This window comes from Lissotriton helveticus, chromosome 5_1 (assembly GCF_964261635.1).
Source record: "Lissotriton helveticus chromosome 5_1, aLisHel1.1, whole genome shotgun sequence".
NCBI classification, from domain to species: Eukaryota; Metazoa; Chordata; class Amphibia; order Caudata; family Salamandridae; genus Lissotriton; species Lissotriton helveticus.
Window position 1 is genome coordinate 1,580,153,244 of NC_136065.1, and position 18,507 is coordinate 1,580,171,750.

The following is an 18,507-nucleotide window of genomic DNA, read 5'->3' on the forward strand; positions in this document are numbered from 1 at the left end:
ACCAGAAGCTGGATTCTGTCTACAATTTAATCCTTACGAACCAGAAAATACAGAAAATGAAGTATCTTCTATATCTAAAACTTTATCCAAAACTGGTTGTCTTTTCTTTTACCAGCTCCCAAATCACACCCACCACAACGCCCATGGAACGCCTCTTTGACACAGAGTAAGAGGCTTCCACCGGTAGTTGGTCACTATCAGTGCGGGGGACGTGTGATATGCCCTCAGACTACGCAGTGCAAGGAAATCAAATTGTCCGACACATTCACCTGGCACATGAATAAACACACCAACTGTAACAGCTCTAGGTGCATCTATATGCTCACTTGCCCCTGCGGAAATAACTACATTGGCACGACAATGAGGCAAGTGAAGTTGAGAATTATGGAGCATAAGAGCAACATCCGATGCTCTAAAACACACACTAGACTCTACGAACACTATGCCCAAAAGGGCCACCCGGCAGATAGCATTAAATGGCTGGTCCTTGAGTCTCACCCAACAATCAGTAAACAGGCTCTGTTCAGGATTGAACAGCGATGGGTTCACCGCCTTCAATTAGACACATTGGGCCTTAATGACTCTGTCCCGTGGGCATCACTTACTTAAAGACCTCCTTCATAGTCATCGCCATGGTGCCTTATCATGGGATAGTGGACTAATCAGTTCCTCAAATCAACACTTCCATCGAGTACATGTGTGGGCCATCCTGGGGCCTTTCTCATCCACACACATTTCGTACATCCCTGATCACTAGGAGCAAGCACAGATTTTATGAACCCTCCTAGAGAAAAAAAACTTCATTTTCAGGGTGCGGCCAAACACTTCTTTCTCTCTTTCTGTCTGTCCTACAATTGCGGGGCATCCAGTAAAATTAAACAACAACGCCCCTCGTCCTATGTGTTATATGATTGGGCTAGCACATTAAATATACTAGGCTCTGATGTGCTTATATTGGTCACCACCCGACTAATGGAAGCGCTGGCCACTTTCACTTCCCTTAGTAATGGCCGCCTCGCTTACACGACTACTATCAGCAACTGTAGGTGAGCACAGTCAGTCACACCATGCATGCGCAGTGACTGGCTTCCGGGGAACACGCCCACCGGCTGGATCCCGGCGGCGGAAGTACGAGCGGCTTCTTAAACCCGGTGGCAACGAGGAACCGCCACCAGCTGTTCCACGCCTTCGCCGAGGCGCTAGACGTGCGGGTAGGTCTCCGGACCCGGGCTGCCCTTGATCGAGGTAAGTGTCTAGTCTGTGCCGCAGTGGCAGTCTTGGCAAACCACGGACCTTTCCGGGTTGGTCTCATGCTGACGGGTTGTGCCACGACCCCGTCAGGTCTACCCGAGGTGTTTCCTTGCCGTCGGGGGGGTTCCCAAATTAATCTGACTATGTCGGTTCTTTGGTGGCATGGTGCCCTGGGTGACAGGGGGCTTCGGGGGCACCGGACGCTTTGCGGAGAATCGTGGGGAAATATTTAGTGCTGTACCCCGGTCCTCTGCACGTGTCGGACCTTTCGAGGCTGATCCTGCTGACTCGTCCACCAATGCCGCCGGCGAAGTTTTGCTGGTCGGTTGACTGTGGGAGACCGCCTGGGCTCGTGATACCACCGGGGTCTCCTTGGGGGGCGTGACAAGCTTCCTCAGCTGCCTTTACCTTCCAACTCCACTAGTAGTTGTGGAGATGAATATTGTTTAGATGGTGATGCCAGTGCACCGTGTCAGATCCACCATTCTGACACTCAAGCACACCCCTGTGCAATTTTTCTTTCAGGCACTATTCCTCACCAGGCAGCCCCACGGGAACAGTCTGCGGGGCCCATTAGGGATTCTCCTAGGATAAGCATTATCCAGCACTACCTGGCACTGGCTTACACATATATATGCATGTAAATATTGAGAAGGAGAGACATGCATGCCTTGATGTACCTATCATCACCATTTTTCCATGAGTAGTTTTTACGATACCAGTTTGATATGACTTTGTGCATGCATTACATTGATGCCTATATTTTACTGTGTTTTAATCAACGTGGTGTGTAGATATTGAAGAGCTGTGGTGACCTTGATTTATAGAAACACTGCCACTATTTCTTAGAGCTGATTTCTATAATATACCCTTTTCTAGGTTACCCCAAATGAGCAGGACCAATCGGCCTGCCACCCCACTGACCCAGAGAGGTTGTATTTCTTTTCCTTTTTTTGTTTTCTCACTGTGTAGTACTGAGCACTTTTTAGGTCCTGAGGAATTGCCATTTAGGCAAGAAACATGTCGACCAACCTAGAGGGTTGAGGTAGCCCACTGTGCCTTGTGCAGTCCCTATCTCCCCTCCCACCCCTTTTAACTTAGGGAGCCAGCCACGCGAATAAAAGTTTTAGTGGACTGTCACACCTATTTTTAAACCACTTAAACTTCACGACTACACTTTCACCAGACCCCTCACATGCACTCAACCATTCGCTGGAACAAAAGATCTCCACAAAAGAGCGCCTTTTTGGCGCCCGTCGGACATTGCAGCGCCAGTCTGACGAGGAGCAGGAGACCAATGATGAAGCATGACATCTAAACCAACTGGATGTGTGAGGTTTCCTAGTTCCAATAAGGGAACACTCGTCCCCTGTCTTTGCTCTTCTCCCATCCACACACCTTTTGCCATTCTCTTTCCCGGGGAACTTTGTATTCTTGTAGTATACAGAGTAATCAGCGCAGCAACTTGCGCAGCTTTGCTTTACTCCATATCTATGAGGCCATGAAAAGCCAGGTAGAGTGGCTTTGCGTGGCCTCGTAGATATGGGTCTAAACTCTGCCTGGGCTGCTTGTGTAAAAAAAAAGTGATGCACCGGCGGCGCAATGGGCTTGTAAATATGCCCCTGAGTATGCGAACCTGTCTATATTACAGACAGGATTTCTTCAGACTTCCCTTAGTATTGTGTACCAAAATATGTCCTTTGGGTATATTTTTATCTCAACGTTTTATTTCTACTAACTTACTTAAGATCAAAAATTAGAATGGCATCAAAGTTTGGTTGATTTCAACAGAGAGTATTAGCTCAGATGGAAAAAATGGACATTAGGCGGCCTTTGGATTTCGGCCCACCAAGGGAGAGGGGGTTCAGGTCTGTCAGATATGATGTCTCTTGCATTTCTGCCCATTCCCTTTCTCTTCTAAGCTCAGTATATTTATTGCTTATTCCACCCCACCCACCCCACCTTCCAGTGGTGCAACGCAAAATGGCATCCCTTGCAGAATGTGATGACAGACCTAGTATCTCCTAGATACCACAGACATTCATTAGTCTTGGGCTCAATCGGGCCCTCTGAACAGCTAGGGCCCCCCATATGCTGCTGGGGCCTCCTATGGAAAGCTGAATGGGTTTCCTGAGAGTTTAACTATTTCTTATTTCATGCCAATGCATAGATTCTTCAAGGCATGCAATGGCATGGCTTAGAGGTGAGCGTCCCCTTCCCCAAAACAAACCTTGGGGACCACACACACAGTCGGGACCTCTGTTATGCCCCTACCACCTTTTTTCTCGTTCTCCTGACCGTTCTACGCGGGGTTCCGGCAGTGCCGTTGAGCGTATCCATTGATATGCCTCCTAAGTATAGCCTTGCGAAAGAGTCCAAGATTAAGGATTTGGGTGGTCAGTCCCATTTCATTTCCTGGTTTTCATTCTATTAAGAAATACTATGTCAGGCTTGCTGCTTGATCACCTTACAGCAAACAGAAAAGTAATGTGAAATGATTTGCGACAACCTATTTCATTGAACCTCGGCCACTCCAGCAGAGCACTGAAGGACCTGACAATACAACTTTACAATCCTTGCCTTCAGTGGCGGGGGTAGGACTCTGCCTGTTAGCTCAGGTGTGTCAGTTATTCAAATGCATGCTTGGCGACTTTATTCTGAGTCGAATGGATCCAATCCACACCCGTCCTCCAGAAAAATACAGGTAAATCTTATGTGTTTTCTTTCAAAAGGTGAATCATATAGTTCCGCCAGACCAGCAGAGGGAAAGGAAGGCTGCTCTGGAACAGTGCCACATGCGAACTCCTAAATCATTCCATTAGCCTCCTACCTGGGTTACCAATCCTTGTAACTCTTCTTAAGGTACTCGCCACATCATTAAGCATTTTTACCTCTTAATGTAGAATTCATCTTGATTTATGCGATTCACTTAGTTGTGAAAATCATCAACATTTCTCTAAATAAATAACTCGTTTTGCAATTGACGTAATGTGCCACGATAACTTCTGAGGAACCTCATTTCTGCTGATTTGTTGATTTGGGGAAATGTCTGCTGTGAGAAGAGTTATCTCCTTGTGCTAGTGTCTGCACCGCCAGAACCCTTAAAAACAATCCACCGGGAAGGGCGAGGATTGCTTTCTAATCAGTCAGAGTGGAGGAAGGAGTAACTGTTTTTAGAGTGTTTATCTGTCTATCACTGTGCTCTCACCTGTCTTTGCCGTCTCTATATCACCCTTCACTTCTCCCTTGCATAAGCACACATCTGTTCACATCCCTGTTGACAGGCTCTGCAGTTGTGGAAGTCTATGCTATTTTGGGCGCTTCAGTCGCGTTGATTGATGGAGTTGGAGGGGCAGCTACACATTGCAGTGGGGGTAATAACTGGCCCTTGAGCTCATCATTCATAAAACCATTAAATCACCCTGCACCTTCCACTATAAGAAGCAAGACTTACTTGTAATTGGTCCTGGGCTTGGCCCGAGGACCGAACTCTCGGGATTCCTTGGGAAATGTCCTTGCTGGCCTGTCAGTGGGATGAGCAGGGTCCGTTCTCCCAGACGTCGCTCCTCATCCTCAGCTGTGGGGCGCTGTGGGGTCTCATCGCGAGAGCTGCGCTGGGGCCTGTGCTCGTGAGGTCTCTCCTCGGCTGAGCTCAGCAGGTTCTCGTCCTCTGTGGGTTTCTCTCTGGCTCCGGTTGGTCGGGTCTGTTCAGATGAAGCTCTTCTTTGTGCATCAAAAGCTGAGCCATATAGGTTTGCATTCCCCGTGGGCTCCTGCCCGGGGGCTGCTGAGCGCTGCAGTCTCTCATCCTGTGAGAGGTCGTTCTTTTCACCCTCATTGCTCCGTCTCCTTGCGAGAGCTTCTCTGAGAATCTTGTCCTGGTTAAATAACTCTTTTTGAGAATCGTACGCCGAAGTCTCACTCTGGCCTGAAAGAGAGAGCAAACAGACATTGAAAAAGTCACTTGGAAAGGCTGAGGCCTCCTGCTAACCCCAGTACAGAAACCAGTCACATCTCCCTCACCAGAGCATGAAATCCATTCAAAGAGATGCCAAACTTTTTTGTTTAAATGTTATTTTAACTTAGTGCACATCAAAAGAACGTGGAAGTACTTTTCTAGTTAAATGAGGGCCACAATCCACAGAGCTTTGGTGCATCCCGTCATTAACTCTAAACATTCCTTCCCTGATCTTTCCTGGTGGTCCATCTCAGTCTGAAATATGTAACTTGTCGTCACACAACATGCTTAGCACTGTAAACTCCCTCCACTTTAAAGTGTGGGAGATGTTATGGTACAGGCCTTTGCTGACTGACCTGAAAAGGTTTCCAGAAGAAAATGAAACCGTAGTACAGCAATTGGAACATTAGGATGGTAGTGAGTGTAAAATTGTGTACGAAAGGGACTTTATTAATTAGGGTGCATGGTAGTCCTCCACAAGTAATAGGTCCTGATATAGAGCTTGGCGGACGGTTTAATGCCAGTTAGAGGATAGAGTACTTTACTCCACTGCTCTGATGGAATTCAACCAAATTTAGAGATGTCCATCCACCTCCACCATTGGTAGAAACTAACATTACAGCGGTTCCTATCAATAGTTGAAAAGTTTGATAGCTGGGTCCATCACATATGAAGGCTGGCCATCAAACTTTTCCAAAGTTTTACATTTGTCAAAAACAAACTCCGGAAGCTGGAGTTTCTTTTTGAAAAATTTAAAACCAATGCCCCCCACACCATGGGAGTTTTCTTCCATAGTGTGGCAGTCCTTTTCTTTTTTCTTTTTGCTGTTCTTCACCAGCAGGTAAATCCTGTGGGTGACAGACAGAAAAAAACGCCAGCCGACTGCCCACTCTAAATTGAGTGGATGGTCGAATGGCTTGCCTCGGACAGCCCGTAGTTTGTCGGGCCGTCAGAATACTATGTGGGCGACAGAGCGGGAGTAGGCTCCGTCATCTGCATACTGTTTATCCACCCGATCCACATAGTGCCTAACCTATTAGGTCCTGGAAAAGTTTTCAGTAATTTAAACCTAAGATTAAACCCTGGTAGCTATGGCACAGAGCAGACAGGTTTATCGTAGAGGAATTGTGTGAACCATTTCGAAGTACCAAAACAGTTAAAAAGTCAAAAACACAATAAAATAAAAATCCCACTACAAGTTATACAAATAGAGAAACATTTAATAAAATGACACCAAAACAACAAAAATCTAATAAGGGGAAATGGAGATATGATTTTCTAAATATTTAAATTTAACGATTTGGGCCATCCACAATGGATACCCTGAGCACGTTCTTTCCAGTCGAAGATTTTGCCTTCTGACCAAGGGCCTGATTTATATCTCAACGGTAAATATACTCTGTTTCAATGGAGTATATTTGCTGCCAAGATAAGGTTCCACTGCCCGATTTAAATGTAAGCGGACCATTGACGTGACCACGGTGTAGACTACTTCCTCTCTATCGTGGTTTCACCCCTCCGATGGCCCAACACAGCACTGGCAGCCGTTGTGGGCAGCACCTGGCGGACGTGCTACACTTCTTCAGCTGAGGGCATTTCACTGTGGTGCTGTAAATAGCCCACCTTACTCCCACCACGTTCTAGGCTGAGGGCGCATTCGGAAAGAGTGGTGACAGGCCATTGTACTTCCCCTCTGAGTGTCTGTGAACACATCTAACTGTTGCTCCCTGCATTGTTCTGGAAAGTAAACCTCGTTTCAGGTTTTCTAGGGACTGTTTATGTTAGCTGATGAACAGTGAGAGGCTCAATTGCATATGCAAGGCGATCTCTGCCCTACACCCTACTTGGCCGTTTTACTCTTCAGTGTCTACAGGAGAAAAGCAAGAACGCCAGAAACTAACTTTTATTTTGCATTTCATAACCCTCCACTTTCCCAGTAGGACAAAGGATACCATAATTTGTATTTTTTCTTCAAACAACAGCTTGTTGCATTGCAGGCTTGTAGTTTTGCTTTTAACAGTTTATTCATGGGCTCAAAAACACAGCATACAAAGTGCTATTGGCTTAAATTCCAGGATTAGCCACTTTGCCAGCTATGTTTTAAAATGTTTAGTCAGCTTTGTTTTTAAATTTTACAAAGTCGACTACTCCATTAATAAAATGCTTGTTTCACATGTAAATTCAAAAGTAAATGTAGCTCACATATTTTGTGAGGTTTTACCCTTTCACTCTCATTATGCATTTCAACAAACATTGGCAGTATGAATCTTTATTTTCTTTTGTGTAGCTTCCCAACACAAAGTTACAACATGGATAGCAGCAGCACAACCTTCTCTACCACAAATAATAAGTTAAGGACATGTGGCAGTAGTAGAAGTGGGAATGCATATGCTTTGAGACCGTGAACCACATGTCCAAAACCAGAGCATCTCCTGCCTCTATGCCTGTACCACTAGGGGAGTGGTAGTGAGGCAGTGACATCCGGGTCCTAATATTCGGAGTAGCACCATTTGTGTTGCATCCTGTCCAGAAAGTCAGTGAAGTGGAGGCTTAGGAGAGCAGGGCATAGCTGAACCTGGGGGCCCAACCTGCTGCAAGTGTCACTGACTGCCACTTTATTGTATAGCTGAAGTGTGAACTTTTACGTAAAAAAAGTGTATTTTAGATTGTTTCACTTTAGCACCTTAAATGATATCACTGAAATGAGAGGCCTTCATTAGAATTAGTGAACCACACCATTTCTGCTGTGACAGTTTCATTAATGACTCAAGAGGCTTGTCAGTTGTCTTGTTTCTCCTATGAAGAAACATAAGGGCCTGTAAAACCATAAACAAGACACATTGTTGTACAAGTGAATTATTTAAAGGTGCTCTCAGATGCGATAATCATGGAAAAGAAGGCACGGGGAAGAAAAGTAGTCATCTAGGGTCACACTGTTTTGTCATACTTGGAAGCCAGAATTGAAACCAGGTTTACTTATTAGACATTGTGCAGTTCCGATCCTGGATGGGTATCGCATGCTTTTCCTTCTACCGTATTGACAAATTCATTAATGAATGACATTTTGTTAGGTGCACAGATACATCAGAAATAAAAGTCCCAATGCTGGAAGCGAGGGTAGAATGGCCCAAGAGACAAGTCAGTTGTCTAGTGCCACCAATACAAGGCCTTTGTTGTTAATAATGAAGCAACATTATGGTCTATTACATATGAGAAAGGTTTTTGTACATTGCACATCCAGAACTGTATTATTTCAAGGTACTCTCAAATGTGTTGATCATGGAAAAGGAGGCAGAGGGAAGAAAACTAATTGCTCAAGCTGGGCAGCTGTGATTGAACCCAGAGTCTCTGGGTCAAGGCTCCACAACTATTGTCTGCGCCTGGTCCAACAACATCTTCTGAGTCACCTGGGCATGTTATGCATGTGCTTTAAAAATATCCTTTGTGAAGGGCGTGGCTACGAGCCAAACGAAATGGCGGCGTAGTGCGGGAGCTCTGTGACTGAAGCGGCTCCCAGTACACTAATCCGTTTATCCAGCCGTCACATGGTGCCTCGGGCAGCCGGACCGGAGTGCCGACACTGCAGGGTGTGATCCGATCCTATTCCGGGCCGGATCGAGTGCCGCCGGACAAAGATAGACCGTGGTGCGGAGACGGGCCCTGAGACACCCGCCGGACGCCGACCTGACGCGGCTCAGCAAGCCGACCGGAAGTGCCCTGTGGTCGGCGGAGCCCTGCCGGAAGTAACCGCTGGTACAGTGCGGTCTGTGGCGCCGGCTGTCCTGATCGGGACCGGAGGTGGGTCGGCCTGGGGACGCCATTCGCCCGACAACGTTGCTGCCCCGGGGTGTAGGGAGCGGCGGCCCCGGCGTTTGAGAGCCCCGGTGCCAGGAGGTCCGAAGCACTGCTGTGCGGGCGGTGCGCGACTGCGGCGCCCGACCCCGCCTCTTCCCGGACTCGCATCTTGAAAGTGGGAGCCGATCACTGGAACTCGGGACGACCTAAGTGACGGCCCCTGGGGTCAGCGCTGCCGGAACTGGTGCGATATTGGAGAGGCCAAATAATCCTCGCAGAGCCCGAGACTCCTCTAGGGCTTAAGAAGGGCAGTGCAACTGTGAGTCACTACAGCCTGGGAGGCGGATAAGGAGTGTTGGCGAGTGCGTGGAGGTGGGCAGTGCCTGACGCTGATCTCCCTTACGGCGGACCGGTGACCCTGACCGACGACGCCATTTTACTGCCGGATTGCCTACGGCCACACTGCGCCACAGAAGCGCCGTCACGATCACAAGCCATAACATAAACGCTATGGCGGGAAGAGGAACCAGGCACTCTGCGGCACAATCCAAGCTGGAAAAATACGCCTTTAAAAAGAACGCTGCGAGACACCCGGAGGGTCGCACATCCACGGACAAGAGTGCAGAGGGAGATAGCTCCAAAAAAGTTACATTAGAAGATCTGATGCAGATGCTCTCCAGTGTACAGACGACGGTGGGGTCTATCTCAACGGACGTTGGCCTGCTCAGGGCAGACCTCCACAAGATGACGGAACGTGTGGCGCAGGTGGAAGTAGTCACCAAATCATTGGTGGACGACACTTCGGAACTACAACTTGCTGCTGAGCGCATGGAGGCGGTCACCAGAAAACTACAGGAACGACTGGACGATCAGGAAGGGCGCTCCAGGAGAAACAATGTCCGGATTTTAGGTATTCCAGAGTCGGAGGGCAAGCAATCCTTGGATCTGTATGTGGAGGATTTAATCAGGTCGAAGCTGCAGCCAAAGGGCCTCTCCCATTTCTTTTCTGTTTAACGAGCGCACAGGGTCCCCGGAGGAAAGCCCAAACAAGGGGCGCAACCGCGACCAGTGCTGGCTAGACTTTTTAATTTCCGTGATAGGGACGCCATACTGCAAACAGCCAGGGTCTCTGCTCCTGTTAAGATACTGAACTCCACTCTTGCCTTCTTCCCAGACTACACGGCTGAGGTGGCCCGGCGACGGAAGACTTTCACTGACATCAAAAAAGCTCTGCGGGCTAAGGAGATACCCTATTCCATGCTTTTCCCGGCACGGCTAAGAATCGTGGATAATCATAAGGCGTGGTTCTTCGACACCCCGGAGGCGGCGAGAGACTGGCTGGACGGTTGGAGACGAGTGGAAGCTCCGCGACGAAGTGGCGGGGGTCAGCGTGGCCACCGGCCGGATAATCAACCAGATCACCAGACAACTCAAGGTCATAGCCAGGATCTATTTGCAGAATCAGGCCTGGAGGACGGAGAACGCACAGAAGAATAGGCCCCTGCAATCATAGCCCTTGAGAGACACTTCTTTGGAACATTGCCGATGTAACCCTTGGCGAGCACTCCGAGCTGGACAGAGGTGCTCGCTTGGAGCCGCCCGTGAGGTCACAGAGCTACTTACCCCTTGCAAGCAAGTACTTTGGGTTGGGTTGGGACTAAGCACTCTGCTAAGTTGGGGTGGCGGGCGGTTTTGGGCCCGTGCAGCAGGGAGGCAGGGAGGGGGGGAGGAGGGGGAATGTTTGATTGTTTTAGTTTTGGTTTTTGCATTATGAGACGATCTATGGCGCACGCGACGCGTTTAGCTAGAGACACTTTCCTTCCAGAGGTGGGATGCGGGACCCGTCCCCTATTGCCCAGTACGAAATCACACACGCACCTCAATGGCAGTACACGTGATGGTTACACCTGAACAGTGCGCGCCACATCCCTCTCACACGTCAACCTTCACGGTCCTCACATAGAATGTCAGGGGTCTAGGCGACAAGGTGAAGCGGGGCCTAGTACTGCAATACCTGAAGCGTAGCAACCCGGCGATAGTCATGATGCAAGAGACTCACCTTGTGGGCCTGGCCTCGAGAGCGATGGACAGATGGGGGTATAAACTCATAGCACATGCGGACTTCTCCTCCGGTTATAGAGGGACGGGAATACTTATTCGGAAGAACTTTCCGATGAAGTGTCAACAGACCAAAATTGATTCCCAGGGCCGCTTTGCAGTTGCGACTATCCAGTGGGAGGGCCAACTTTTCAATTTTGTATCCGTGTATGTCCCACCGGGCCTACATGCCACGACACACACGGCCCTTGCGGCCTTTCTACTGTCATTACCGACGGCGACGTTAGTAATAGGGGGCGACTTTAACGATGTTGTAGATCACACAATGGACCGACACCCACATACCACGACGGTGCGGGGAGGCGGGCGACTCGCTGGCTTAATAGAAGCCCTTGGCCTCACGGACAGCTGGCGACACAAACATCCCTACGAGAAGCAATACACTTACTACTCAGCGACACATCACTGTCTCTCACGACTAGATTACATTCTAATGTCCGGTGATGGGCTCCACGGCATTGCAGAGGCGGACATCCGTCCGCGAGGAATCTCGGATCACTCGCCGCTGCGGCTCACTTACACGAATCACCGTCCCCATAGAACCCGCGTCTTTCCCATTCATGCGAGCTATCTGCAGAGCGCCCCTTTGAGGAAAACCCTTTCCAACACCGCTACCCACTACTTTCAGGAGAATACTGACTCCGTGAGCTCCCATAGCACCCTATGGGAAGCGTATAAAACGGTCGTACGTGGGCAGACAATTACATTCATTGCTGCCCAGAAACGTGCTCAACGTCAAGATCTTGGTGCCCTTGAAGACGCGCTTCAGTGTGCGATCTCTGACCAGGAGTCCCACCCTTCTCCGGCAACTGCGCAGGCAGTTCGACTGCGGAACGTTGAGTGGGTGACATACCAAAGGGAGTTGGTACAGACCACGATTCAAACCTCCCGTCATAGGGTCTATGAGTTGGGCGATAAGGCAGGGAAGATGCTGGCCTGGCTCGACAGAAAAGAAAAAGCGGGCAGGGTGATTGCACACCTGACGCCACCAGGGGGACACTCGATTTCGGACCCCGGAGCCATAGTCGAACTGCTGGCTGATCACTTTGAGGCAAACCATACTCGGCTGACGAAGCCTATGAATATATCAAGGATCTGACGATCCTCAGCCTCTCACCTGAGGCAGCATTGGAGCTTGAAGCGGACGTCACTGTGGAGGAGATACGAGAAGCGACCAGCGCACTGGCGTCTGGCAAGGCTCTGGGTCCCAACGGACTCCCAATAGAACTGTTTAAGCACACTGCCCAGATAACAGCCCCCCATCTTCTCCGAATGTTTGCGGACAGTCTAGACGTGGGGGAACTCCCTAGAGATCAACGCCTTGCCACAGTAATCCCGATCCATAAACCTGGTAAAGCACCGGAATCGTGCTCTTCCTACCGCCCCATCTCCTTACTAAACGCGGAACCGAAGATCCTTGCCAAGTTACTGGCACAGCGTTTGGCGCCGCACCTGCACACCCTGGTTCACCCGGATAAGTCCGGATTTATGCCGAATCGTAATACCTCGCATAATCTACGACGTCTTCAGGCGGTAATGGCCCGCCGGGAATATATACAGGAGCCGGCGGTACTTCTCTCGCTTGACGCCACTATGGCGTTTGATACGGTAGAGTGGCCCTATCTGTTTGCTGTGCTGCGTCACATGGGCTTCGGCCCCAAGTTCTGCGGGTGGGTCCACTTGCTCTACACTAAGCCACTGGCCCAGATAGCGGCGAATGGTCACATCTCCAGAGATTTCCCGCTTGGTCGTGGGACAAGGCAGGGTTGCCCTTTGTCCCCCTTACTGTTTACGCTAGTACTTGAGCCGCTGGCGATCTGGGTCAGGTGGGAGCCATCCATCAAAGGCATCAGATGGTCGCTGACATGGGAAGATCGGATATCTCTCTACGCGGACGATATCCTTTTGTATCTCACCTCCCCTAAAAAATCTATTCTAGAACTACTGAACGTCTGCGAGAAATTTGGGAGGGTTTCGGGATATAGAATTAATTGGACTAAATCAGTCTAATACGTTCTTGCTGGAACCCCACCCCCGCTCCCGGCGGACTGTCCGTTACGCTATACTGACGGCCCCTTCAAGTATCTGGGAATCCAAGTTTCTTCCGACCCGGACGAATTTCACGCTCTCAATCTGGGACCCCCTTTGGAGCGGTTCCAAAGGGACGTGAAGGTGTGGCGCTCCCTCCCTCTCACTCTCCTGGGCAAAGCCGCATTGTTCAAAATGATGACGCTGCCCCGTTTTCTGTACCTCCTTGAGAACACACCATTCCCGGTCTCCCCCTCCTACTTTAAGAATATCGCGGCAGCTGTATCTACTTTACTATGGGACGGGAAACCGGCCCGGATTGCGCAATGCAAGCTGGTAAAGGACTGGTATGATGGGAGTATAGCGCTTCCCAATATTGAACTGTACTACTGGGCTGCCCACCTTAAGCAAATTAATTACTGGCTCCATGCCGCGCAAGCGGAACCAGCCTTTTTGGCGGATAGGCAAGGTATTGAACCCAGGGGACTGCTAAGAAACCTGTATAATCGTAGAGTCCCATCTGATCTGATAGGCCCGACCCGTCACACAATCCAGATCTGGTACAAGGCGCATAGACACCTTCAATGCGCACACGTTATTACACTAATGACACCCCTGTGGGACTCACACAAATTGGGGTTCATGGGTAATAGCAAAGGATACTCCCCAGGGAGTCGATTCCCAGCGCGGTATAAGCTTGCAAATAAAAAAAAGGGTTCAAGGCATGGGACTCCATAGGTATCTCCGTGGTGGGTGACCTCTGGAGAAAACGTACCATAGTTGACTTCGCTTTTCTACAAACCAAACACGATATGGCCCAATCAGAATATTACAGATATATGCAAATAAGACACGCACTTCTCTCAACCATCCCGGCCGGAACTACATTACAGGACTCCACCCCTCTAGAAGATAGACTGCTTACAGAACATATGCCCCACAAAGCGACATCCCTCACATATCGGAAACTGGTCAACAACCTCCCTGACATGCTATCCAAGTTACGCCTTTGTTGGGCGGGAGATGTCGGTGATCTTGATGACTCAGAATGGCAGGAGGCGCTCTCCTCGACAAAGGAATCGGCGATTCCGTCCAGACTTAAACTGGTTCAGTTGAAAATTGTTCACCGCACATACTACACCAGAACGGTTCTTCACAAAATAGGAAGGACCTCTCACGACTTTTGCCTCCGTGGATGCGGGGAGAGGGGGACTTTTTACCACACGATCTGGGACTGTAGATGTGTGGCCACGTACTGGGCAGCGGTTATGCGAACCATTTCCCAAACCACAAACGTTTCCCTGCTGCCCAACCCACGTCGCTGTCTGATAAACATTTGGGAGGCGGAAGATCTAACCCGTCGTCAGCAGGACTGGGCTGTGCTAGGTATAATGGTGGCGAAGCGCAATATAGCCAGACTGTGGGGTTCTGACGTCCTGCCCACGCTGAGAGACTGGTGCAAAGATATGGACGACGCCATGGTGGCCGAAAAGGCGGTGTTTGTTCATCGAGGTTGCCCGGCAAAATGGGGGCAAATCTGGGGGGCATGGAATAAATTTAGGGGGGATATATGTGAGCCACCGCGAGTTGACCCGGATGAGGACCTTTCAGATTGAGGGTTGAGCCTGGTCTTTCCATGCTGATGGTTGTGTCGCCTGGTGTGCTGTTTTCCGCCCTTTGTGAACAGATGTTGGGATGTGGGGGATGGGCTGATGGCCGCACTGCTGGTCAACAATATACTGCAATGTATGAATGTCTGATCTCTCACCTTCGCAGGATTGCTTGTGCTTCGCATGCCTCTACAGTTCACGGAAAAGTTTAGTTGTTTGGTTATTGTAAAATCATAGACCTAAGCCATGTCGTATGCCTGAAATACTTGATATATGGTACACATAGTTTCTATTCGCCGCCGGACCCTTGGGTTGTCGGCCACGCGGCTGTGTTATCCGATTTATAATGCCTGAGCTCTGGTTCTGCTGCGGCCGGCCCGAACGGGTTGTAGGCCTTACGCTGTGTCATGCTGAAAGTGTACAATAAAGGTCTTTAAAAAAAAAAATATATATATATATATCCTTTGTAATTTTAGCAGATATGGCAGCAACATTCTAAACACACCTCTGCATAGAACAGGTGCACCTTAGGCAAAACAGTGCAAACTTCCCGACTTCAGAGGACAGGTACAGCTAGGGCAGTATCAGCACAAACCTTTCTCCTGACAGAATAGTCATAAATCGGGCAACAGTAACTCAAGGTTACAGCCGCACAGAACTGGGAAAGTATGGCAGTAACAAAGCAAGCTTCCCTCTCTCACTGAACATGAACAGTTGATGCATAAGTGACAAAGATTACAGATAGATTTCTGAAGAGGGTTCTTGAGTCACTGAGATGAATGAATAGGTGGATAAATTAGTGAATATGTGAGTAGTGACACCATTCTTGTATAGGTGCTATTACAAGACAACATCTTGAACGTGCTGCTCTTGTCAGTTGAAGACCTGATGTTTGTGTTGATTCCTTGGTGTTCCATGTATTAAGAGGAAGCAGTTAAATTGTAGGTCAGTTATTTGGAGCAGCCCAGTTGCAGTGTAAGTAACTAGTCTATAGACTGGCACACCGGTTGCACCCTCTTTTAAAAGGTTTTGACTGCAAGCTCTAACAGGTGCTGTGGAAACCCAGGCTCCATGCTGCACCTGTTCAAAATGTTGAGGGCCCCCAGTGTGACAGAGTAAGAGCCGTTGAAGGTTGACCTCTATGTCCACCCACCTGCTTTAGATGGGAGGACCAACAGGTCAGTTTTTATTGCCCATCACTGCCAGGAAAACCATGGCCTTAAGGGGCAATGAAAACTGCTCAATGCTTCCCTCGTAATGGGAGAGAACTCCCATGGCAAGGGGAGCATTTTTTTTATTTTCAAAATCCCACTTCTGGATTTTCTTTTGGAAAATAAAAGAAAATAGGTTTGACAAATGGCTCTGTCATGTTGACAATGCCATGAGTCAATCTTAAAAAAGCTTTGACAGGATTTGCAGTGATGGCAGTTCCTGCCAATGCATTTGAAATGACCGCCATCTGGTGGTCATTTCTAAATTTGGGGTGTGAAGTGCCCTCAGCCTAGCACAGTGGTCCCCAGACTTTTTTGACCCACGGCTCCCTTGACCCATTGGCCATTGCCAGTGGCTCCCCTTTGTTACTTTTTTGGGAGGGTGGACGGATGTAAGCCCGGCCTCAGGAGTACTTTGATTTTTCTCCCTGAAAATAATCGAGTGAAGCTGGTGAAGGTATTATTTTTTATTTATTTATTTTTTATTTTACAGAGTTTTATATAGCGCGAACTTGACCCGAATCGGGTATCAGATCGCTTTACATAGCACCAGTTGCATTACATGGGGACACATTTATTTTTGATAGGCACAGTGAGATTAAGTGATTTGCCCAGAATCACAGGATGTTCAGCGTCATTGCCGAGACTCGAACCCAGTTCCCCGGATTCGTGGTCCACCGTCCTAGTCGTTAGGCCAACTCCTCTTCTCTATATAATCATATACGCAGGGTGTTTCGTATTACTAAGGCTGCTCATGCATTTTTAGAGTATCCTCTTCAACTTTTTTATCCCACTTACAGTGCTAGATAGCACCCCTATGCATGTAGACCTCATTGCCAAAGTGTTTATGCGCTAGAAGAATATTTGCATGCACTTCCATTTCCACCCATGTCAGACGTGCCTGTCTCATCAGGCTGACCCATGATTTTTTTCCATACAGCTTTATTTTTGCTGTCCCCTCCCTAAAATTGCCCCTAAATCAATGCAAGTAAAATAAAATACTCACAATTTCTTTTTTTCATTATTTTATGGTCCCCCTTCCTTGCTTCTAAATGTTGACATTATGACGTATATGGTGTTTTACTTCCCTGTGCTCAAGGTGAGAGCAGACCTGTCTGGAAATGTGTGTGTGTACTGAAAGAAATGTGTACTGAAATTACCAAAGATTCAAGTACAAATGTCAATACCTAATAATACTTAGTGTGTTTAATAGAAAGGACAACTGTACTTTCCTGATAACTTGCATTGGTGTAAAATGCATTTAGAAAAAAACTAAACTATTAACAAATTTAATAAAATAAATCAGGCATCTTCTGCTTACTTTGAGTGAAATATGGAGGTCATCTCCCTCAACATGCCATCAATTAAGCACTACGTTCACAGCTTTAGGCATGTCACTAACAAATCATCTAGAAAAAAAACTCAACAGCGTGAAGTTTTTGTATTAAAATACTCAAGCCAAGCTTCTCAAATTAAAAAAATCATCAGAAAACGCCGGGAGATCATTGAGCATGAACTGGATTTTGTTAACATCTTTAGGGATTTACCACTATTCGCACACACAAGATCTAGGAATTTACGTGAATTACTAAAACCTAAACATTTGGACACAAGACAGCAATTCAAAGGCATGAGAAAGTGCCACAATTGTGGCCAGTGCAGCAATGTTATAATAGGTGACACATTCGTGCATCCACATACCGGTAAATCAATAAAACTGTCACATACATCTAATTGTAACACAGAGTCAGTCATATACGCGATCAAATGCCCCTGCGGGCTAGTTTACGTAGGGAGGACACGTCGGAAGATAAAGACCCGGATAATCGAGCACAAGATCAGAATTCGCAATCACAATACAACTTCTCCACTAGCAGTACATTGGCAAAAGACATCTCACACAATACCCCAGTTGCGGTTTACGGTTCTAGAACATATGAGGACAGGGCCAGGCATAGACATTAACACTAGTTTAGCCAAAAGAGAAACTCACTGGATTAAAACCTTGGGGACCATTACCCCCGGGGGACTAAATGATCATTATGAGATGATTTGCTTTCTATAAAATTGCTTAGATGGTTGTAATCTGCATAGGATTCACGTTTCATGTAAAGAATTTGCACTCTGCCATCCTTAGATTTGTTTGGTAGTGCCGTCAATTGGAAACTGACAGCATCCCCCGGGGCACTCTTATGTTGGGGTGGTATTCCTCCATACAACTGTTCAACACTATTAACCGCAGTCTCTTGTAGGTTCAAAAAATAATGTTTTTATTCACAATTCATTGATGTTTGTTTGCTCAACATCATTAATGAAGGTTATCCAGTGCAATTATTTCTTTCAACAATGGCATCTTTTGCTCCGATGCATTTCGGGTGTGACCCTTCGTCTGGGAGCATCTATGAGAAAATGACATGAGTGTCATGTTTATGTGGTCTATAATTAACATGATGTGCAAGGTTAGTGTTGTGCTCAAAGTGAGAAAAAAGAAAAGAAAAAGAAGAAAAGGAAAAAGCTGTTTTTCAATTCAGGTAGT

At 47.8% G+C, this 18,507-nt stretch overlaps 1 protein-coding gene across 1 annotated transcript in view; it reads right to left on the reverse strand.

Moving 5' to 3' along the window:
* MDFI (MyoD family inhibitor) overlaps positions 1–18,507 on the reverse strand; it is a 90,405-nt gene that overhangs the window by 11,924 nt on the left and 59,974 nt on the right. Inside the window, exon 3 of the mRNA XM_078644734.1 lies at positions 4,706–5,179. Within this exon, the coding sequence (XP_078500860.1) occupies positions 4,706–5,179 (474 nt within the window). The remainder of the gene's footprint in view (positions 1–4,705; positions 5,180–18,507) is intronic.